General features: G+C 42.6%; 1 protein-coding gene across 3 annotated transcripts in view; it reads left to right on the top strand.

Annotated features, from left to right (window-relative positions):
* The window catches only part of pard3aa (par-3 family cell polarity regulator alpha, a), a 315,863-nt gene that overhangs the window by 214,150 nt on the left and 76,480 nt on the right, over nucleotides 1-25,233 (top strand). For all 3 annotated transcript variants that reach the window (XM_030756195.1, XM_030756194.1, XM_030756193.1), the window contains 2 exons: nucleotides 5,661-5,894; nucleotides 9,175-9,385. In XM_030756195.1, coding sequence (XP_030612055.1) covers nucleotides 5,661-5,894; nucleotides 9,175-9,385 — 445 coding nt within the window. The remainder of the gene's footprint in view (nucleotides 1-5,660; nucleotides 5,895-9,174; nucleotides 9,386-25,233) is intronic.

Here is a 25,233-nt window from a genome sequence, read left to right as displayed (position 1 = left end):
GTTTAATCAAAAAAGCTTCTTAATTGTTCCGAAGTGGAGTCTGCATTTATTTGTGAATTGGATTAGTTGTAAACTGCAGTGGTTCTTTTTACAAAGGATCCAGATTAATGTACTCATAAGATGGTGCCTCACTCACGAGATAACCAGTGTAATTGATCATTGTATCATTTCTTTATCAAGATCCTTCTGTGTGTGGGTGCACGTGTGCGTGTGCTTTTTTAGTGCACGAGATAAAAAAAAACAAAAAAAAACACACATTTTTCTCTTCCACTTCCACAGGGCCCAATTGAGTTTGTGAAATATCCAGCTGACAGAAATCCTTGCCAATACAAAATCATAATCCATCAGTGAAAATATCACAGTGTTCAGATGGTTCAGGGAAATAACAAATTTGTTCCTATCATAATAAGTCTTGAAGCTGACGTGGGTTCCCACAAGAAAAATGCTTCAGTCAGTAGATGAAACATAAGCACATAGACTTAGTGTTATAAAAAAAAAAAAAGACGCATATTGTGATTTGACATGTCCCCAGTGTCACCTCAGGTCCATTTATCTTAGAGGAATACACTGCTATGGAAATAATTACATCAAAGCCGCCCAGTGAAAAATGGCCTTTGGGTGTTGTGCAGTAGATCTGATAATGAAGTGAGCCAAAGGAAGTAGTGCCAGTGCTTACCATTAAACTGTGTCTTTGCCACACACTTGGACGTTGTAGTCTGCCATGAGAAGTTAGCTCAAGTAGCAGGTGTAAGAATCCCTCTCTGTGTTCCAATAACACACTAATAAAGCTGCGCTCTGCTTTCAGATTACTCTGGAAAAAAAAAAAGTAGTTAACATGCTCAAGAATTCTATCCCCCACTGACTTACATTTTATTCTGTCGCTAGGTATTTTGTCCCTCCTTTTAATCGTGTTCCAGCTGCTCCCAAATCACATCAGCAGATGGATTTCATGACTTTGAAACCCATCATTGTTGAAATATGCTAAACGGGTCAGACACCCTGCAGTTCAATCCCATTTAAATGGGGAATAAAATTGAGTGAGAGAAGAAAAGCGAAGAAGGCGACGTGAGGTGCCAGTGCTGGCAGTAAGACGTTAGCACATTCCAGACACTTTGTAAGCCTCGTGATGGACATGCTCCTTCATGAGGTGTAAGACCTGTTCTACTTACTTTGTGTCTGGCCTTCACTTTCGTATTTCCCTTACATTGTACAGAACGTGCTAATGTTTAGCCCTTTAGGAGTAACACACACTGCAACATAAGAACTGGTGCTGAGCTCAGTGCCCTGCCACCACTATTGAGGTCAAACGTTATAATGTTGAGTTGCATCCGTGGGTCCGGTAATGGAGATCTGAAAGGCAGTCCCGGTCTTTCCCCATAACTAGCTCACAACCAGCCATTATTGGATTTGTGATCTCAGCCCCTTCAGATGCATATAACCGAGAGTGTTGTTTGAGCTATTTTCAGCATGATCAAAAGAGGTTTTTCTGTTTTTTTTTATAATGCTGAAAGGGAGTTGAATGGTGATGAATAGAGACTTGGCAACTAATTTGGGAACCTGTGCCATTGTGCTCATTCTGCAGTGCAAATGATTGAAGAAAACACTCATTACTCCATGAGGTGTGGAGGGCTGTGTGGAGCCAGGCGATGCAGTAGCATTTGCCATAGATAGATGTTCATTGGCAGTTGGCATCTTCGGCTGCTACAATTGATCCATCACGGCCAGGTTGGTTTGAATCAGGCTGAATAAAACAGAGTGCATTCACTCCATTAAATTAACACAGAATGAGCTGATGACTGAATCTTGAGCACTAATTAACATGCCTGTTGTTGTTAGGGAATATTTGAAAAAGAGAACCTAATGTGTGCCTGTATTGGGTTTTTCTGTGTAGAAATATAAGATCATCTCATGGACCACCAAACATATGGGTGGAAACTACTTCCTTATTGAAAGCTGGCAGCTGATCTAGTCACAGATAGGCCAGTGCTATTAAATGAGAAACTGGCAGATAACTTTACGCTTACTGGAATTGTGAACGTCTATTCCAGCCAAGTCCGTTCCCGATCCAGTGAGTTCTCGGCTTCTGCAAATGAAGAGCTTTCTTGTAGAAAAAGTGCTCCACACTGAAAGATGATAAGCAAACAGAAAAATGGAATTTTATTTGGATTTCTTTAAAGGCTGTGCAGCAAAAATATCCAGCTTCCTTAATTGAGATGTTAACCAAGTCCAGGTTATAATGATTTCTTGTGACATATGTTCAGCGTGTGGAGGACGTCCTCTGTCGGGCTAATGGTCCACAACTGGCAGAGACATAATAGCGCAGCTGACCCAGAGACGCCTCACTTCCACTGGGATACCTGGACGTGGCCTTCCTCCGACCACCTTGGAGGTTATTTTTAACATAATTACCCTTTTACCACCCTGCTTAAAGCCCCGACTCTCTGAATAAATTATGTGTAATGGAGCCCCTGTCTGTACACAGATCTTTACATGCAGGGGCCTGTGGTGAATAATGGCTGCAAAGCATAGTTTTAGCTGCTCTAATTATACTGCGGGCTTCTGTCCCTGTAATAACCACCACTGATTTATTCATGAAGTTTGCCATACTGCCCCTTTAACGTTTAATGGCAATGGATCTTCTCCAATTAACTGTCCTTGCCCTTAATCTGGCTAAAGTACGCAGCACGTGGGCCAGGTTTGTTTGCAACCAGGTGCACTATCACCCCATTTAGTCTGATTGTCTTTCTCTTTGTATATTTCATTTTGATGATTTTCATTTCTCCTCCAGACGTGCGGGGAGTGGCAAACTCATGTCTGTATGCAGTGGGGGAATATGTATTTTCATTCCTCTGAATAAGAGGGAGATGAGGAGCAGAGCACTGAGGTTTCTGTTGTGTGATAGGAATCACATAATAGATTGGCATACAGAGAGCTGTCCGTCAAACCCTCCCAGGAGAGCCAGGGCTGCTTCTGATGAAAACAAAGGCAGGTTTGAGGCAGTTGGGTCTATGGGCAAACTGTCTCTTTGCCTCACTCTCCCGCTCTCTTTGTCTCTGGGCTTTTTTTTTTTTTTTCTTTTTCAGTCACTCACCGTGCTGACGAGAAACAATGGTGAGCAGGATTCTGGTGCGGAATATCAAGCAGGGGGATAATTCCCTGTTTCCGAGTACAGCAGATGTCATTTGTGTTCCCTTGAACTGTTGCATCCTGTGCAACTCTAACTTGCAATCCCATTGTGTCAGGCATGCACCCTAGCATCTGTGTGTCCGTTGTTGGCAGGCTTTATGCTTAAGCTTCCAAAAAATCCAACTTTACATGGCATTTTTACTGGATTGATTGAGTTTTATCCTCAAAGGATGAAACACTTCATCATTTTGCTGTCATGCTGTATCTGTGCCTATGCTTTCTTATAATGAATTTTTACTTCAGGCCGTCCTCTCTTGTCCTTTGCAGGATGAAATTGCTTCTTCAAATGAATTAGACGATTTTTGCTTGTGTTCTCTTGGTCTTGTTTGTGCTTTCCTGGCATTAATATTTGTCATGCTAATAAAACTGACCTACCTCCCCTGAGAAACTGAAGTAGAATTAATCTTTTAGCCCTGCAGCCAAAGAACTTTTGACCTCCTAGACATTTGTAGCTCACCGTAAAGTTTCATTTTACTGTCCCGTGCAGCCTTGAGGCAGGCGCCTGAGATCTCCTCACTAAGTAGGATGCAGGATTATAGGATTGATGCACTTTCAGGAGTGGGTGTAGGCTGTCGTGGAGCTGAACACTTTTATTAACACTGACAAAAAGGAAGGACATTTTTTTCTGTTAAAGATATATAGTAACAGTATGGCTAATGGCCTGGAAACCACCAGTGGCAAACAGATGAGCTTTTAGCATGTGTGACTTGTCTGAATCTGGATCTATAGCTGCTACGGATGAGGAAGAAAGCACTCACGCTCTCACTGAGGGTTCACTGGTAGCAAATGTAGCAGAAAGAGGGATGACCCTTTAACCTCAACGATCCTGCATGTAACATGGAAACTTTCACCTTCTTTCAACAGAATCAGTCAATCTGAACTGCTCTTTTTAAAATAAGCCCCAATTTTTGGTTTCTTTTTTGGAACCTTTATGTATTAAAACGAGTCCGTGTGTTCCACTGGGTTCACCCAGCGGCAGTCAGATACTGTACGTCTCATTTAGGCCACTTTAAACATGTCGAAGATCCTTGATTGTATAGATGTGTCAGTTGGTGAATTTTGTTATTGTGCTCATTAGGGAGTCCCTGCATGGGGTCCACACATGCAAATATACTCAGGGTGTTCTGTTCAGTGGGGCGGACCAAATAGCAACATTTGGTGTTGAAAACCAACAGGAAGAGCTGTAGAAGACATTTATTTACACTACCTGAAGCCACAGAGGAAACAGCAGTGCTCACTGTGCATGGAGGTGGTATGTATGGTCTACGGGGAGTCATAAAGACACAATGCTGCTCTGTCCTGACTCCACAGACATTTGCTACGCCCTCTGAGAATTTGCGAAGCTGATAAAGTAATTGAATTAACAGCTTAACCCTTATTGCTGATAGTCGCCTCTGCATAGCTTTACAAAGAGGCTTCACTTGCACATATTCAGAAAGCCATCTCGTTACATTTGACAGCATCTCGCGGCATTCTGAATCGAAGCAGAATGAAGGGGACAGAAAATCAACCGGGTTGCTTGTTTACCAACTGGCGGGTGAGGTAAGAGCTCCAGGGAGCTGATGGACGCTCCCCGGAGAAATGAAATACCAATACCTGAGTCGCACTCCACTTATGTACCCTAAACAAACCCCTGGCACGCATTGGAAAAATAATTACAGCTGTGTGGGCCTGACTCCACTACTGAACTACTCTGTTTACCACACAGCTTATCAGTCAGCACTGCGCCCTTTTAAGAGTTTGATACGATTTACGTTGGGTTCACTAATCATTTTTAAACTCTAGCAGCTCCTCGTTTGTGTTGCAGTTTGCACATTAACTGTTAATATTGCATTGTGGTGCTGGAAAAAAGTGGGGACGCTCACGCCGAGTCATACGGCAGTGTGATGTGCTGGATTTGTTCTGTAGGTCGCCTCACAACAAATGCTTCTGTCTTCATGTTATTTAGCTTGTGTTTCTTTCATGATATTACTCACTGTCTGTGCACAGAAAGCATTAGAAATGTGTTACAGTTCATCTCAGCAATTTGTGAATCCGCTATATTAGAAATGTATTTTATTTTAGCAGTACACTATAATCACTCCGCTGCTGTGGTACATGTCTGTCTTTGATAGCGGCCCATTTATATGCATTATGTTTCAGCCACTTAATTTAAATGTGCAGACACAAAGACAAAGGTTGAATTATAATTCTCAACAGGAAAACGTCTGGGTGAAGATATAATACTCTGTTCTCATTTCACACACTTCATTGGCCAGGCAATGGCATCATTTGTTTTTCATGTTAATTGCCAGACTCACACCTTCTCATGGCTCACCAAGTGCATCACGTACCACCATCCCATACAAACCTAACAAAATGTAAATGATTTATTGACACACAGTGAGCTCCATGATGACAGGTGTTAGGTTTCTTTTGCAGCAGATTTATAATCACATGCCAGGTCTCAGTGACGTTATTTACTCTTTCCATAGGTTCTGCAGAGCAACAGGTTGGGCCTTCGCTGGGTCTGAAAAAGTCCAGCTCCTTGGAAAGCCTTCAGACGGCTCTCGCAGGGGTTGCAATGAATGGTGAGATCAACGTGCACAGGACGCACTCAAGGATCGTCAGGGGCAGGGGCTGCAACGAGAGTTTCCGAGCTGCGATTGACAAATCGTACGAGAAACCTGGCGTCCATACAGCAGAAGAAGAGAACAGCATGGACACACGTGAGTGTTGACAATAGGTTGTTTTGTAGTGTTGATCCAGAATAATGTGCCCACGAATTGTGGCATTAAGTTAATATACAGTATGAGATATTAGTCAGTTATTGCAAAGCATTTGAGACACACAAGGAAATATAGGTCAGCTCAATAATATTTCCACAGATCCGCTGCAGAGTTACTACAAAGATGCATGCATGACAAGGTACATCTGCAAAAGGTGTCTACTGTAGGTTGTGCACACATTAATATTCACATAGTTCATGTTGAGTGGAATTGCTCAGGACTGTACCAGCATGCTCTCTCAGGAGCTTACATACTCTTAAAGTGCATCACCGTGTATTTCAGCAGAGCGCCAATGAGGAAGTGTTTCTGCTGTTTACCCACATCCAGGCTCATATCGTATCCATTTTACACATACATACACACACCATCTGCACTGTATGTGTAATGATAGTTATGATTAGAAATGAAAGACAGTACATATTGCTGTTATAGTCTGCTGCTGTTAGTTCTAGAGATCTTTGCCAGGTATGTTTGCCATATGTTTGTTTACTTGTGTGCACGACTGGGACTGAAACCAGTTACTATTATTGATTTTTAAACTATGAAGACAAGAATATAAGAACTAGAAAGACATCCAAGCTTCCTTTTTAGGGGATGTATCCTTCCCTGCTTAGTGTTTGATAACAAAAAGACATGCGGGGGATATAGAGAGACAGCCGTCTTACGTTTTCCGACAGGTAATAACGCAGCAACACCACAAGAGTAATCACTCGATATAAATTTCCATTCACCATTAAAGGATTCCATTAAACGAGCTGGGGGACATTTGAAAAAGAAGGAATTATTTGCCTGAAATGCTTTGTTCTCATAAGCTCTGTCGGCAAGCCACTAAATACAGTCTTATCTCTGCAAAGAAAAATGGGGAAAGCAACCGATTTCCCCTGCCGCTGTATATTGCATTCTCCCCATGATATTCAAATAACTCTGTTTTTCAATTTAGATAAAAGCAGCCAGTCTGTGCTCGTCACTGAGGTTAATAGTCAAAGTTGACAGATAAGCCTCTGCCTTCCACTGCTCCCAGACTTTTATTTACATAAAATAAGAATGTGGCATCACCTAAAGAAAATGTGTCCCCACAAGATATCCTGCTGGGCAAAATGCACTTTCCCTTGTGCTACTTTGCGTTGCGTGATTTGAGCAAATAATAAAAAAAAATAAAGAAATAAAGAAGATGACAAAAAAATCATCTGTGCTGTGCAAAAATCTCTTCTTTCAGTTTTTTGGAAGAGGACTGCCAATTTTACTTGTCTGTCATAACCTTCGCTGACAGACCAGCTTAAACATCCTTGATTATTAAAGCACGAGAGTTCAGTTGTGAACTTTCATGATGGTGGCAAAATGTTTCTTGTGGTTGTCGGTCTCCTGACGCTTTCATCAGAACTTCTGATGTCGGCGTTTTGCTTTTGAATTACATTAAATTTCTGTAGATGGCCTCACCTTTTGATAACTGTTATTTTTTGTGTATTTTTCACTTCTTTTTCCTCTGCTTTGTAATTTTGAAATTGATTGCACTTTTTTTTTATCAGCCTTCATTTTCTGTTTAGATTAGCCTTTCTGCTAACTCAATAACACAAATTAACCTTGGTGCAAATACATGCAGATATATCTACATTCATGCATGGATGCCTTTGTACACATGCATATAAACACTCTGGCTACTGCTCTCTGGGAGGCTCTGGATTACATTGTTTAGTGTGTTATCTACAGCTTGGCATCACTAAGCAGTAGCAACATTAGCACCACTGCTAATCTCAGTCATTTAAATAGCTAGATACAGCTCACAGCCACTATTCACTCTTAAGTGGATGATAAGCGGGCACCAGAATGAGTGATAGAATTGGTACCCATCCAGAACCCACAACCAAATGTGTGGAGGTGGGGAGATGGAAGGGAGGGGCCATGAGCAGAGATGAATTGTAAGAGTGTGCGGGTTTAATCTGCCCGCGTCGTTCTCAGTTTCTGCTATACAGTGCCTTGTGTTCAGATTCCATTTCAGTAATTTCCTCCGAGATGACAGCTGAAAGAAATAGCTGATAGCTGCTCAGATCACAAGAGAAAACAAACCCCACTGTTCATCCTTGAAATGTGAATCCAGCCGCTCCTCCTTCCCTTAGTCTGCCTCATCCCGTATTCCGAAAATCCATCACGGTTTCCCCTCCCTCTTCTCTCCTCGTGATAAGCGCTTTTCTCTCCTCCATCAAAGTAAGAACTTGGACATCGACACACAAGACTGTAATAAGTTGTAATCTGAAGGACATCTACCTCATGTCTCGGAGCCAGAGATGTGGCGCTGACAGGAGCTGTGCCGACTGCGGAGCACACCGTATTTGCAATTAAGATCCCCGGGAGCCTTTTTCAAGATGATTTAAATGTATAATTACTGACAGATTAATTACATTTTGCACATCGTTTCTGATTAGATGTGATGGAAATTTTGAGTTTAATCAACCTTGCATCACCTAAGGAGTTTGGTTTCAGTTTGATGTCTGGGCTGAAATTAGTTCAAATGTAATTAAGAACCAGATTCATAAAACGTTGCAGCACGCACTATTTTCACAAGTTTTTTTTTTTAGGGGAAAAAATGAAGTTCTCTTGTGATCTTTGAGAAATGTACACAGATGAAATAACTTCAGGCTTTCAGCTAAGTAAAAATATGCTCAACCCAACACTATTCTCAATGAGTCTACAATGTAAATATATTCAGCACTAATGAGGCAAATGTATTCAGTGTGTTTTGTTCAAAGCTGTTATACCTTGTGGGACAGAGTTTTTTTCTTTTTTTTTTTTTTGAATATAGTTCCTCTGATGTTACCAAAAGAAAAAAATTGATGCTTTTGTTTGATAAAAGAAAAGTGGTGTTAACTCTTTCTGTGTTTGCACGAGTGTGATATACTTTTTCCTCTCAATAACGACATTTAACTCCCACTCCATGTCACTTTAGTTATTATGAATCTCTGTCTCTCTCCTCTCAGCCCCAACCAGTCACAGCAGATGACTGCCCCTCCCTGAGCCTGGTTCTGCTGGAGGTTTCTTCCTGTTAAAAGGGAGTTTTCCCTCCCACTGTTGCCAAGTGCTTGCTCAAAGGGGGTCATTTTGACAGTTGGGTTTTCTCTGTAATTATTGTATCATCTTTACCTTACAATATAAAGCGCCTTGAGGCGACTGTTCTGATTTGGCGCTATATTAAAATAACATTGAATTGAATTGTCTTTTACTCCAGTGGATGATGACACAAGCTCCCGATCGGGTCGTGAGTCCATGTCCACCAGTGGTGACCTCACGTTGGGCCCCGGGCTGAATGGCAGAGATGACAGACCGAAAGAGCAGGACAAGTCTGGGGGAAAGGAAAAGAAGAAGCCAGAAAAGGAGAAAGACAAGGAGAAGAATAAACCCAAGAAAGGTGTGCTGAAAGGCTTGGGCGAGATGTTCAGGTAAGGAACCAGACGGAGCTCAGCTCAAACCCCCAGACGGCTCCACCGTGCATAGCCCTGAGCATTAATCACTATCTGCTTTATTTAATTCCACTCAACACATTCACCACTGGATCATACAGAATTTGAATGCATTCTCTGGATGTTGCCAGTGCTAATCAGGGACCTCTCTCCTTGAACCCTGTGAGGGAGGAGAGTTATCGACCTCAAGGGCCTCTGGCACTTTTGAGCCAGATTATTTTTAATAAGGGCAGCATGTTTTATTCATAATCCCATGTGCGTGTGCCTCCTATCCAAACACTCTCAGCATTTGTGAACCAGAAGAAAATGTTCCGTGCCCATACGGGTGCTAATGGGGGAGCTGCGATTTGGCTTTGAGAATAAAAGACCTTTGGAGATGATAAAATCGACTGCAGGTTGGAATTGTTGCCTGTGGCTGGTGTTCTCAGCGGCTGTCTCATCATGTGGTTGCAAGATTTCAGAAGCAGACTATCTTGGGAGCCGATAGCAGGTGGTATGATTCGGCTCTTAACATCTTTAAGCTATTCATTGGTGTTTAAAAAAAAAAAAAAAAAAGAGAGAGAAAAGTTTCAAGCAAAAGATTTTATAACAGTAATTGAATTAGCACTCATCACAGCTGCTGTAGGTCTTCGACGTTGTCATTATCACATCATGCTGCCTAATAAATTAGAGGCAAATTTAAGCCAGACACATCTTTGAAAAGCTTTGTGGGTTGCAAGATTTGTCTCCCAGCCTGGAAAATAGTTTCACTGCCTTTGAGGACAGATGGGTAAAAAACAAAGTTCTTCACTCTGGAAAGAGTCACTTTGAACTGGAGACAGTGCACACAGACAGCATAAGCAGGAACATGCAAAGGGAACTGATGAAAATAAACATCCAGGGGGGTATCTATTGAGTATCTCTGCCACGAGCAAAATTAGGAGTCGCATTAATTATTTCAACTCCATGCACATTTAAATATGGCATAAATTAACGGTGGAGGCGGTGCAAGCCGTTATCGTGCCGTAAGTTGTTTTCATGTGGATTAGTTTAATGGGATTAGTTAGCATATCGCAGCGCACGGCTCAGTAATGAACAATAAAGATGACAAGTGTGTTTTGAGGTCATGATTGAGGAATGTAGGAAGCAGTCTTATCTTCCATTATTTTCGCTTTTTTTTTTATTATTATTATTTTTACCCATGTCTCGTTGCATCATGTAGTGTAAATACACACAAATTCACACAGACTCACATTCCTGTTGCTTTCCAGTCATGAGCACAGTTGTGGAGACACACATCTTCATCTGAGAACCTAGAAAGAAGTGTGCTGGAATAGTAAATGACAGCTGAAATTTGAGCCACAGGTTTGACACTGTGACATGCAATCAGCGCCGTTGGCAAACCTTTTTGAGTGGCTGTGTGCTTGGCGCAATAGGTGGCTTCTGGGTGATTTTTAGCCGTGCACGTGGGCCCTCGGCATGCCCTCCTTGGCCTCATCATCGTTCTTCATTATCTTTGAGTGCCACAGCCACTTAAGAGTTGGCACACGCCAGGCCTCGCTGACACTCCCCCATGCTCTGTGCATTTAACGCCAGGCCCTGTGCCTCCTGAATACTAAAAGGCAGACTCTCTGACTCTGAAGATGTGTCTTCAGTGTGCTACCTCTATACCTGAACCCTGCCTTTTCTATTTAAAACTATGGCAGCTCTCAAACGTGCACATCTACACTGTCCTTTCCTATTCCATCCCTCTTCTTCCATATTCCACTTCGCAGTTTTAGAAAGTTAGTGATGTCAAAGAACCGAGGTGAGAATCAATGAGTCCCATTGGATACAACAAGAAACTCTTTGTGCAAAGCGCAAACTGAAGTGATGTGAAATGCCTAGCAGTCAAAAGGGACGAGAGGGAAAGAAAGCAAAAGATCTAACTGCTGTGTGTCTCACTTTTAGCAGTTCCAAAAGTTTTCACTGATTTCAGAATGAAAAGTTTTACTTTGCTTGACAAAAGGTTTGGCTGGCAGTTACTGAGCACTCAGACTTACACGTCATGGACTGAATTTATATTAGCAAGTTTCACGTACATCGAAGAGACATCCTTGTTGGCTTAATCCTTTGTACTGCTTGTCTCCGCGGTTTTCATCTGCATAAAATGGATAGCCAGGCACCCACTTTTTCCTGCATTTCTCACAGATGCATGTCTCACACTCCCTCTAAGGAGATTTCAAGGAGTTTGCAGTGCAATGCAATTTGCGCTCATTTGCATGCAGGACTTTGGACGGCCTGATGAACGTGTAGCGCACGTCCACTTAATGGACAGCCTGATTGGAAGTGCATTAACATCAGAGCCAGGGGAAAGGAAGATGGCCTAATATAGGGAGAGAGAGGAGGGAGAGAGTGTGAGATAAATACAGTGAGTGCAAGAATGACTGAATGTGTGCAACAGTGTGATGGAAAGAAAATTGACTGCCTAAAGCCTAAAGCGCAGAAAAAAAACAAAAAAAAACAAAAAAACCCTGCCGTGCACAGCCTTGGCTTCCAAGCCTTTCTGCATTCATACTGTGCAGAATGTAGGCTGGGAGGCTGCCTGGTGTACAGTCGTGTAACATCCAGTAATAGATAGCCTATAATCTCATGAATGGATTGCAATGTGCGTGCATGCATGCATGCATAGACCAAAAACAAGCCCCAGGCAGCTTGACATCACTGTTATTTCTAGAATGTCTGCTGGATGCATGCATAGCTTGCCCACTGGTGCATCAAGTGGAATATAGGGAAGTGCACAGGGACGCATTATCCCCCTAAAACCACTGTATGTGATTATTCATGTCCTCTCTAGTGGATAACATGTGATCATTACTTTCTACTCCTATCAGTTTTGTTTAGATGTTGGAAGCTTTGCCCAGGGCTCCGTTAGCATGCTAGCAGACAATGATGTCTGAGCCAGCCTGCGAGACTCCCTTCAACATACCTAATGAGCTGTTGTATGTCTGCTGTGTGACTGACTGACCTTCTCCATCATAGCCCCATCAACATTACTGCTGTGAAAAAAAAAGGAAAAAAGCCAACCTGAGCCGTGGGGATGAGGGTTTAATTGTTAAAGCAAAGTGGAAATGATTTTAATTTGACTCTTAGACAATAGGCATTCTTCATGTGTGTGTGTGTGTGTTCATATGTGTGAAGATGTGTCTCTGTGTATTCAAACATCTCATATTCAAATTCAGTTAGCAAATTTTTTTTGTGGTTAAATATGTTTTTGAAATGCATTAGGCTATAAAAAGTAGGCTACAGTATTATCAGAGAGACATGGGGGCGAAGGTTGCAAAAAAATGGAAGGAAAGGCTGGGATGGAAAATGGAAGAGCAGAAAGAGGTGGGGGTGGGTTGGCTTAGGGTGGAATGAGAGTAGGAGCGTGTGCACTGGAGTGAACTGGGGCACCAAAGAAGAGTGGGAAAGGAGGATGAGAAGGAAACAGAGAGGCAGAATGAGAAAAGAAGGGAGCTCTTCAGAGCGGCAGTCACGGCATCGTGCTACTATCTGCCTGCAGGGTAGACTGAGGATCTTTTTTTTTTTTTTTTTTTTGGTCCGTGTTTGTGTGTTCACACGTGCGCGCAAGCATTTTCAAAGTGCGTGTAAAAATTTGCACATTTGCGTGTGTGTAATGCATGTTTGCGTGCGTGCATAGATGAAAAGACTCTGTTAATGGGATGTGGCATCACCCTCACCCTTTCTCCCCAGAGCTTCCTCAGCCACACACATACTCTTTTCCTCCACCCACCACTCCCACCCTCCCCACCAATCTGATCAGTGGCATGCCTCGCGCTAAGCCATCAGACACCGGAGCTCAGTATGACAGCCGTGCACCTCCACCCCTTTCCTCACTCACCCCGGGGAGCTCATCTGCCTGCTCCTCCCTGCAAGTGCAGCCCCACTCAAGGCTACAGAGAGAGAGAGAGATGTGGGAGAACTGGGTGGAGTGTAGAAAACAGTGAAAGCTGGAATGGAAGGATGCTTTCCAGCCTTCGATCTTTATTACTCTTCAGTAGTATAAGGGCACGCTCTCAGTGTGTGTGGGGGGTGGTGACACAAGTGTGCTTGTGTGTTTGCATGTGTGAATATCCTGAGAATATGGATACCATGCCATATAACCATGATTGCCTTATGTGAGGCGTGAGAGTAGGTAGGAAGTGTGTTGCTGTGCAGCTTCATGTCTACATGCCATGTGATCCTTTCAGCTCATGTGGATGTGAACAGCTGATGGCGGGTAAGCCAGTTTGATCATTAGTACACTGGCATGATATACACATTAACTTGTTTTGTTTTTTTTTACACACACACACACACACACACACACACACACACACACACACACACACACACACACACACACACACACACACACAGAGCACAGAGCATGTGCCTGATGGAGCAACACAAACATACATTTTCTCAAGCTAACACACCCCTCAGCATCTTCACTTTCCCCAACACACACACATGCACGCAAACACACACTCGCATATGCTTGTAGTATTATGCCACAGTTGATTTGGAGACAGCAATTAGCCGCCTCCACGTGTGGGCCTTGACATCTGCTGAATGTAATCTGAGAGAAAATGATAATTGTTCTTCTTTTGCTCTGCCTTAGTTGTCATAACGTCTACGCTGAGGTACTAAAGGGAAGGAAAGGGTGCAGCATTAAGTGGAGTCTATAGATGAGAATGGGTGGCATGTGAATTGATGCAAAAAATATTAACACGGGAAAAGTTAATTACACGTAGAGTAACTGATTTTGAACTGTGGATAGTGATGCAAGCTTAACATCACCTCAGCAGAGCGGCCAGTGTTGTTTTTTTTTTTTTTTCCCGGAAATTACCTCTATGTGGAAGTGAAAGCAAAGCGAGCTACAAATTTCTCTTGTCATGGATAAATATTTCAGAGGGGACTTAATGCTGAACTTGTCAGCTTTGCCAAGTGCAAAGTCATGCCTCAATATCACCTTCAAATGGCTGCACAGCTAAAAGAAATATCATGTCACTGAGGGCACCACAGAGAGAGCAGGTCAGCCTTTTCAGCTTCTTGGGGGAAAAAACACCTTTTCAGAAAACTCCCTGCCTTGCTTCTTCAAAGTCAGCACATGATGCCCTAACTTTTAAAGGGGTCATTTTTCGGGGGGGGGGGGACTCCAAGCTCTTTCACAAAAATGTCCTCTGACTGTGACATCCCATTACTCTCCTGCCAGTCATGTACCAAAGAGTCCCAGCAGGGGGCCAAACAGCTAACAACAAAGTCTCCCACTGAGGAGATTACCGCCACTGTCACACAATGCAGTGACAAGAGAAGGAAATAGTAAAACAACAAAACTCTTGTGCACAACAGTTTACGGCAAATGCTGCTTTGTGTGTGGTATCAAACATTGAATGTCACTATCTATTTCTGGAGGGTTGAAGCATTTAGAGATGGGGAGAACCTGAGTGATACAAATAAGGATGCATTGCAACAAGGAGGGGCTGGAAGAGGGGGTAGCAGTTGTCCAGCTGCACTTCCTCTGCTATTGGCCACTCGATGCAAATGTGATTGGGCAGCACTAGGCCTCCATCAGACAGCCTTGAAGTAATTAGGTTTAGAATGATCATGCAGAGCTGCAAGATAGACCTTGAAGAATGTGGAGTAGTGGGAAGGCTACTGTGTGTGTGTGTGTGTGTGTGTGTGTGTGTGTGTGTGTGTGTGTGTGTGTGTGGGAGGTGGTGTTGCATGATGGAGTTAATTGAATCTGAAATCTTGTCGGCCTGAAATGAGATCCACCGATGTCTCTCACACTGGTGTCTCATGCAGAGGGCTGCAAACATGACTGAATTCATAAAGGTGTGTTATTAAAGAGCTCAAATTAAGTGTAGCAGTGCACCCCTCTATATTCTACCAGGCCTATGACTACTAATGATCCAACCCCTGTGGAATCTCAACCTGATACAACCAATGGGAATGCAAGACTTCTCTTCTCTTCTCTTTCTCTCTCTTCTCTTCTCGTACTCCTCTCTTCTCTATCTCTTCTCTTCTCTTATCTTCTCTTCTCCCTTCTCTTCCTTCTCTCCTTCTCTTCTCATATTCTTCTCTCTCTTCCTCTCCTATCCTCTCCTCTTCTCTTCTCTTCTCTTCTCTTCTCTTCTCTTCCTCCTCTCTCTCCTCTCTTCTCTTCTCTTCAGCTGTCTGTGAGATTTGTTTTTCACACTTTGAGACACTTTGATGTTATTTTTTTCCCTTTGATCAATCAGAGAAAGGCTGTTCAATGCAACTCGAATCTCAGAGGACAGGCAGAGTTAAAAAAATAATGAGAAACTATTAAGAACATGTACATGGATCTGAGAAAGACACAATCCCATTTTGTTTTTCTAAATAGTACAAATGAATCGCTAATGTCTCCTTTAATAAACCATATTAATGTATGTTTTGGTCTGTGGAAGGGGGAAAAAAAGCATACATTGAATTAGAAATGCAAGGCATGCTTAATTTTACAGAGACAGAGGTGAGAAATGCTCGCGGGAGAATCTATTTATTTCCCCCTATGTCCTATGCAAACGAAGTGGGCTGCCTGCTACAGTAAGAGTCATTACTAGTCTCCTCACCCATCCACCAGGCTTAGCATGTAATGAAATAGAGGCCTTTGGGTGAAATGACCTTTCCCATTCACTGAGTTTCCACCTGCTGATTTGCACACACACCTTAACATGTGAGTGAGAAGATGGGGAGAGGGAGACAGACAATCCCAGTGAAGACACACACAAAAAAAAAAAGAGCTTGGAAAATGGCTTTTGAATTACAAAGGTAATGTCAATCGATGTTGAATTACACTTCTGATTTCCATCAAAGAGAACCAGTTAAAGCCAGGAACCATATTCCTCTTGTTCTGCCAGTGTGTCTACATGCATTTGGCATGTAAAGTGAAATTGTCTGCTTTTTTGTTTTTTGTTTTTTTCTTTCCAGTTTTCCCTCTCTTTCTCTCTCGCCCTCTCTTTCTCTGATCTTTTATTTTTAAGTCTTTGGTAAGCGTGTCAGGGAAATGTAGATTCTTTTCATAGCTAGATTAGTGGATTTCATTCCTCCCTGTGTTTTTCATGAAGGAATCTTAATTGGACTCTCACTGCCATACAAACATATGTGAGCACCCCCCCCCCCCCACCCCCCACACACACACACACACACACACACACACATAAACACACTTGTGAGTAGGGGAGGGGGAGAGTGCAAAGCTGTGAGGGAGAGAGAGAGAATGGTATGTGGTGATGGATGAAACAGTCCGCAACAGCAGATAAAGGCCAGGTAATATTTCCATCTGCAGATCCATATCGTGTCAGGTTCAAAACCCTGCAGAGTTAATTGAGTACCAACAACATTATATCCATTTTAGAGGAAGAAATATGTCCAAAGTCTAAAGTTCTTCACCTTCTAGCCACCATCTGGTGGCACCATTTACTGGCACTGCAGTAAGGACTGTGTCCTTTATTTATCAAAGTTGGAAAATAAGGACATAAAGGTCTGGAATGGTTTGTAATACGATAACCCTGACAAAACTGCTCTTGTTCTTTGGACCAGATTCTCAGTCTTCACGGTGTTTTAACTCAGTTTCTCTTTTGGCGAACCTTAAATAGTTTTCAACATGTGGTAGACACAATTTGGAGCTCTCATGAAAACTCGCTGCAGAACTGTAAGCAAGTTCTCTCTCGTTGACACGTTTTGCACAGTGATTCATTTAGGCTGCATATTGTGAACCACAGTTGGCAGACGTTAAACACAACTACAGCACACACGTCAGTGCTAAAACTTCAAATAGTTCACACTTGCTGATGGTGTGCACCCGGTTCCGAGTGCACAGCCAGCGAGGGTGAGATAAAGGTTCATACGAGCAATGAACGGAAATGATGTGAGAGGAAGATGAGGAGGAGTGAGATCTACGGTATGACAACATTTTCCACATCAAAGTGAGCAGCTGTGATAGACCGTGTGCATCTACAGTCATGTTAAAAAGAAACTTTTCACAAGGCTCTGTGCAGTCCTGGGAACAACTAAGTGCAACCCATGATTCAGCAGCTTGGAGAACCACCTTTAGCAGCATCCATCTCTCTGTTTCCTGTGTCCAGTGCATGTTCCTCTACTGTAGATGTTCCCTTCCTCAGTATGTTTGCCTTCCCTGTGTTGTGTCAAGTCTGTGTTTCTGTTTAATATCTACTTCCCGTTTTACTTTGACAGTCCTTTGCATCGTGTGCTTTGCGTTCAGTTTTGCTTCCCTCGTTTCAGTAGTTAGATTCAGTTCAGCTGTGCTCCCAGGTGTCTCCTATCTCACTGATTACCTCATGTGTGTATATATTGTCTGTGTCCTCCTCCAGTTTTGGGTTGTGTTGCTGTCGTTGGCTCATGGCACGCTGTGAGTTCGTGTCCTCTGTGGTTCCCATGTTGTTTCCAAGTTTATTCCTGGCTCCTGACCAGACCAGTTTATATTCTATATGTTTTCCCTGAGAGAACCAGCAAAAATAAGATGCTGCATTGGGGTCCTACTTCGCGTGCCGCACCGCCATCACTGACGGTCCCTGACGATCCCAACTGAGCACAGCGCGTTGGCTTTTTCTTGATGTAATGTGTAATGATTGTTCAGTGGTGTTACACACACACACTGTGTTTGTGAGCACAGATAAAACTCTGTGCAGGTGTCTGGTTTTAGCAGAATAGACGGGAGTTTTGAGAATGTGGTTTGAAAATTGGGTTTTGTGTTTCAGAGTTTGGGCAAAAGTGCTTTCATAGCAATTGTGAAAATCTGTAATACAGGTATTCGAACTCGGACTACTCCTTACAGCTTCTGATGCAGGGAAATGTCCTCCCTGGGGTCTATTTTTAGCTTTGCCATAACAGTTTAACCCTCCTACTCTTTCTGTGGCAGTAAAGCACATACCTGTTTTGCTGCAACTCAGTAAATCTGCTCTGTGTCTACAACATAAAATGAAATATATACATGGGTAGTAGAAGGATATCTCATCCTTTTGAGTATGTCTAATTTGCTTGTTTTAGAAATGATTTCTTGGCTCAGAAGCACTGTATGTAGCTTGTATGTGAGCCTTATGGTTCTGTCCTCCTGTGTTTTTACCATCGGCTTCATTCAGCTGTAGAGGAGTGTCCAGGGTTATTTATCTTGCCCTGTCCGTGATGTACAGTCACTATCCCTGAGATTCCTCAGGATTCCTTGCTTGCTTATCCTCACTTTATTCACCATTACTGTCACTCCCTCACTCTTTTTTTCATGTATCCACACATATCCCCCTTCCCTCCTCCTTCCCGGCTGCCCTGGAGATTCATTGTGGCATTGACAGAAAGACCTCTCCTGTCTCCCTCTGAATGCTGGGAGGGATGTATATCACGGATCAGCGGTTTTGCTGTCTCCTTTCTCCAATTGGCTGAAAATGCAGCGCTTGGGCCGCTGCGCGTCCATGCATGCATTTTAAAGTCTAACGTTTACAAGGCAGACAACCTGTCTCGCCTCTCCCCTTGCCTGTCCTTTAGGCGAGCATCTCACAAATCAGGCATCTGAGTGTCACAAAATACATCTGTCTGCAGACTCATCAGCATGTAAATGAGTTGGCAAACAATTGCGAGAAGCACGGATGATCAAAACTGAAAAGACAAAAGGCCTGATGAGTAAAATTAATTTGAGATGATCTTCTATCATTACAATAATCATAAGCTGCCCCCCCCCCCCCCCCCCCCCCCCCCACACACACACACACACAACTACATGTCCTAATTGGTGTAAACCGTAGGAGGTGAAAGCAGCTGTAACTCCATCACCAAACCTATAATCAACAGAAGTCGCTAATTCTCACGAGTTTTTGCACATCTGTGGTAGTTTGTACAGCTATTCCAAAATTCAGTCCTGACACCTGCAGTTGAAGTTGCCGTCATTAAAAGAGCCGAGCAGACTTTGGCCGTTGTGTCTGCTGAATGTCGAGTGTTTGTGTTGGAGGTGTGTGGCAGTAGCCTGGCTGAGGACACAACAGAGAATGGCAGTGATCAAAATGGCCCATTAGGAATGCAGCATGCTGTGCTGTATCTAGGTCACAGCCTGAGCCACCTACTGTAGCTCCACTACTGATAAACCACATTTGCTCCCCCCTCTCCTCCGCCATCACCGCATCCCTGAGTGTAAGTGTGTGGACTGCAGTATGTGGACCACGTACGAGTATACAGTAAAATGTGAGTATATGTGAACTTTTTGTCTCTCGTGCACAGTGGCCCTTGGCAAATTATGCATTTCTGTTTTTAGTGTGACATAAGAGAAGGAAACTGTGCAGGAAAGTAACAGATTAAACAAAACAACATAACATGATAATAAGATCAGTAGCTACACAGCTACACACATTCAAAGCCTCAACTCAATACCTGAACTTCCCTCCAAGCTGCTCGAGTGCTTCTAATGCAAATCGTCCTTCAGAAACTCCCTCCTCACTGCGCTCATACACTTTAACAAATGGATGTGTGAATGTGTTTAGACTGTTTATTTGTGTTGTAATGAGAGGCTTTAATCAGCGGTGTCATGGGTTTGAAACGTTCCTCTGAGTGTGTGCAGAATCTTCCCTCCATACAATCACACGTACACGCACGCACAATTCAGTGATTTATGCGAAACATTAAAGGCAATCATGTTGGGCTGGGCCTTGTCCTTTGTATTGCACAGGCTGCTTGAAATATGGAAAAGCCAAGCTGTTCCTTCATATGCAGGCACACGCATAAAGATAAAACACACACACGCGCGCACACACGGGTGTTTGTTTGTTTGTACTGTCTTCTTCTTAAATATGAATAATTAGTGCACAGTAAATGATAAATTCTGGGGTTTTTTTTTCTTCCTTGCAAATATCCAAGCCCACACACAGCAACTTTTTAACTGTAGGCAGATATGTAAACTCTCCCACACAAACATGCACGTGTATTTAGCTCAACAGTTGCTTTGATTCCCGTAGTTGTTAGTTTGGAGGCAGGGGACAGCCTCAGCCACTATCTCAGATGTACAACCCCAGTGCCCAAGAAGTTGGAATGCTGTTTAAAATGTAAATAAAAACCAGTATGCAGCGATCTGAAAATCGCATAAACCCAGATTTTATTCACAGTAAAACATAACATGGAAATTTGAGACTGAAGCGTTTGAAGGGTTCATGAAAATATTAGCTCATTTTGAATTTGATGGCAGCAACATATCTCCAAAAAGTTGGGATGGCGGCAACAAAAGGCTGCAAAACTAAGTGGTACTAAAACGAAACAGCTGGAGGAACATTTTCCAACTAATTAGGTTAAATGGCACACTACAGTATAATGTTCCTCAGTGTAAAACTGTGAAGACTTTTAATATCTCATCATCTACAGTACATAATATAATAAAAAGATTCAGAGAATTTGGAGAAATCTCTTTGCGCAAGGGCCAAGGCTGAAAATCAATACTGGATACCCGTGATCTTTGGGCTGCACTGCACTAAAAACAGGCATGATTCTGTTATGGAAATCACCGCATGGGCTCAGCCATAAATCACTGTCTGTGAACACAGGTTGACATCCGGAAATGCAGATTAAAGCTCTGTCATTTGAAATGGACTCAGGCAAAACAGGAAACTTTTCTGTGGTCAGATGAATTGAAATTTGAAATTCTTATGGGAAAGCATGGACACGGCATCCTCCGGAGTAAAGAGGGAAGGCACCATCGGGCCTGTTATCAGCACTCAGCTTAAAAGCCTGCATCTCTGATGGTATGGAGGTGCGTCAGTGCCTATGGAATTAGTAGCTTGCACAAATGCAAAATCACATCAGTGCTTGCAGGTTTTTGAGCAATGCATGCTCTCATTTACATTACATCTTTTTCAGGAAATGTCTTGCGTATTTCAGCAAGACACTGCTAAACCATTTGCTGCTCTGCTACTACAACTGCATGGCTTTGTAGTAGCAGAGTCAGTAGCTGCTGAGTTCCTGCCTGCAGTCCAGACTGCATTTGAAAACATTTGATGAATCATGAAATGAAAAATAGAAAAATGAAGACCCATGACTGCTGAGCAGCTAGAATCCTCTATCAGAAAAGAACAGTTCAGCAGCTGGTCTCCTCAGTTCTCAGACATTTACAGACTGTTGTTAAACTAAACACAGCCCTCTCCCAACTTTTTGAGGCATATTGCTGCCATCAGATTCAAAATTACCTTATTTATTTTATTTTATTTTATTTTATTTTTATTAAAATGGTACATGCTGTGAGTTTAGACATTTGTTTTCCATGTTCTGTTGTGAGCAAGATATGCATTTATGAGATTTGTGAATCATTACATTCTGTTTTTACATAGTGCCCCAACTTTTTTTTTGGAATTACAGTTGTAATTTCAGCATCTTAGATGTTGCTTCAGCTCTGTATCTTTATTTTATATGGTCTCTGTGACCAAAGAGAATTTTTCAGTTAAGAGCAGATTAACTCAGATGCTGGAATTTGAAAATCTACCATACCCTCCTACACACACACACACACATATATCTTTGCATGCAGTATAATGGCACACACAGACATAATGGCAGTCTAATAAAATATCTGTAGGCTGTGACTCAGCCCTAAAATAGTCCTGCTGCTCCATCACAAACCATTCTCCACACATCTAAACCCTGCTTTTATCTTTTCTTTAAGACTGCTGGTGGTGGTACCTACCCATGAAGCTATGTCTATGGCTACCAACAGGTAGATTACTGATGTAATCGTTGCTGATCAGTCTGCATACAGGCTTGAAAAGAAATACTGAGTAAGGCTGTCAGATAAATTCTGTAAAAGAATTGTGAAGAGAGGAAAAACTGAAAGACTTGACTGCCAGAGAACAGGAAACAGTGGCTGATCGGGCAGGCAAAAGGATACATTTTAAGACCACAAACAATTTTCTGCAGGGTGGTATAGCACCAATTTCAATGCAACTGCCAGGGAATTCATTTCCATTCAATAACCTCTTTATGGTAAATGTGTAGAGACAGTGCTATTGGTTGAGAAATGGACCATTTAAGTAAAATGATTCCCAGATTGCATACAGTTCATATACTTGTAAAATAGTTTTCTTTTTCATTATTTTAGTGTGGCGAAAAAAAAAACCCCAAAACACACAAAGCATCTCTGAAACTGATTGATCCCCAACGTGACAGGGTCTTTGTTCAGCTGGGAGACCTAAGAGGTGTAAAAGTTTATGGAGAAAATAGTTTTTCCCGTGGCATTGTCCCCCTACTGGGGTGTGCACTGATGTCATGAATAAATGCATGCCATGCCTCCACGGTGCAGAACCTACTGCTTTCCCGCCCAGGATGAAGCATTTTGACTCCCGTCCTCCCTCCCTCCCTGCTATACATTCCCCCACAGTTTTCACACCATCACTGGAAGAATTGGGCCTGACTTCCCTCCAGAGCTGCAGCCAATCAACAACAGCTTTCCACAGTTCCCCTGAAGGAAATTGATTGGCTTAGTGTGCCCGAGCCCTTATCCAATGAGGTGAAAGCCCAGAGATGTCACGTCTTGCTGTGACCTGTAAGAAGCAGTGTCTCTATGAAAAGGTGGGGGTGGGGGGTGCAGCTCCATTAACGGCTGTGTTATTTTGAAGGTGCATGCTATACCATCAACCCCAAGACAGCATGAACTCAAAGAGCTGATACATATAAGGTTGCAGTCTTGCTCCTTAAGATATGAAGGAAAATGCTTTCCTGAGGAATTCCAGATTCTAGCTCAAGAGGTCTGTATGTGCAGGGAACGAACTGACTGACATTACAGGTTGCAGATAATGAGTTCCGCGGGGAGGGAGATAATCAGCCAGCGGCTGGTGGAGGCATCATCCCATACCTCTCTGGGGTTGGTGTCCCAGGAAACCAGCAGTGGCGGCATTACTCTGTGGCCACTCTACGATAACGAATGCCCCTTTAATGCCCGTTAATGATCACTGGGTCACAGTGGGATTCCCATGGATTGAAGAAAAAAAAAATTCTTCTTTTTTCTTTTTTAGCTCTTATTGTTTTTATTACACATCTGTGTGTCTCACCTCAGGTCGAGTGTTTACTCACCAAAGCTGCAGCAACACTTATCCAGTGAAGACAAATATAAAAGTCTGGCCTTCCTAACAAGGTGTTATTAAAATTACATGCCAATCTCAGTTTGTTGCCCTGGGTGCAGTGTTTAGAAATCATGTACTGCTCCCTATTGCTTGTATCGGAGAGGACCGGCTGAAGTTAGAGAAAGCATAATATATCTTTGCTTGCGTGTGTGTGTGTGTGTGTGCTCGTCTTAACTTTGTTCTGTGTACTTTTTTCCATCAATATGATGATAATCACAACTCTTGATTTTTCTCTGAGAGAAAGGAGCATTTTTAATGGTGCTTTATAGATTATCAGCATGAAACGCAGGGGTGGAGGCATAAAAATTTATTTTCTTCCTCACTGCTACAAATACAGTTTCAGGGCATGGGGGGGGGCTCAGACACCACATCAGATGTCTGTCGGGGACTTCGCCCTGGGAGATTTGGATTAACTTTCAGGTTGGCTGAGCAGAAACCGTAATGATTCTTTCTGTCTGCCCTTGAAATTATCTTCTCATCACTTACTCAAATTGATAGATGCAGTCATTTTTTTTTTCTCCCCTTTCTGGCTCACCTAGTTCCATTTGCAGGTTTGAATAACGCCAAAAGATGTAACACCTCATATGATGAGTGCATCATCTGAGGGTAAGCCATGTGGTCCATCACATCCCTGCGTTTCAAAAACCACACATTTTTGAAGAAAGAATAGACAGCTATTTTTTTTCCTGTCTTTTCTTCCTAAGTCAGCAACAAACTGCAAAATTCCCCACAGAAGATGTCAAAACAGATTAGCTTCTTTCTAATCCACTCCCCAGATTAAATGATTGTAACAATCAAACTGGCTCCAAGGCTTTGCATAATTTACTTTTTCCCCCCATCTTTTGAAATTCTGCCTTTGACTCTTCACTCCTCTGTTGTATTGCAGCCTTGAAGAATTATCACCCTGTAAATCGATGAAGATGATGTATGAGGCATCCACTGCTAGTGGTATAAACCCTTCTGCTTTCTGTGATGTATGATGATGTATCACGTTGAATGGAGTACCTATTTACTGACTCCGTTTCTAATAGAAGCAGACAAATCCAGTGAAGGCTGCTGCTCAGTAATGTGCCTAATGTGTGACAGAATTTGAACACATTTTATTTTACCAGATACTGTCAGCAGATGTCAAAGTCAGGACACTTGGATTGAATGCTTCAATTTCGCTCTCAATATTTGATCAAATCAGTGGCCATCATAACAATAATAAGGCACATGTGACTGCCACATGTTAGATTAAGCGTCATCCAAATGAGGTTTGATAGCCAATCAGTCATCAGTCACCAAAAAGTGATTAATAGCCCAGAATTGCTCAAGCTTTGAATAAATGTATCCCAGAAGTCATAAATATTCCCTGAATTTGTCTAGATTCTGTTTGCATGTCACTATACCGCAGATCAGGTCTGCTTCATGCTCATGTAATCATTACGGAATGTCTCTGCATCCGTGATAGTCGTCCAATCTACGTCTCATCCCGCCATCTTTCTTTGTCTTCCTCTGTATTTGTGTATTCATCACTCTTACCTGCTGCTTTGTCATAGTGAGGTAGATGGCTGGCAATGGATCATTAAACGGCTTTTCGGTCTGGTGGAGTGATACTGGGGGGGGGGGGTCAGAATCATTTTTCAAAATGTATTTATTTATTTTAATCTGGCTTTAATTGGTCAAACTGTGACCATCTAAAATCATACCAAATGGGAA

The sequence above is a fragment of the Archocentrus centrarchus genome, chromosome 20, assembly GCF_007364275.1.
Source record: "Archocentrus centrarchus isolate MPI-CPG fArcCen1 chromosome 20, fArcCen1, whole genome shotgun sequence".
In the NCBI taxonomy this organism is placed as follows: Eukaryota; Metazoa; Chordata; class Actinopteri; order Cichliformes; family Cichlidae; genus Archocentrus; species Archocentrus centrarchus.
The sequence above is the reverse complement of the archived record's forward strand: the minus strand, read 5'-3'. Positions and strand labels throughout refer to the sequence as shown.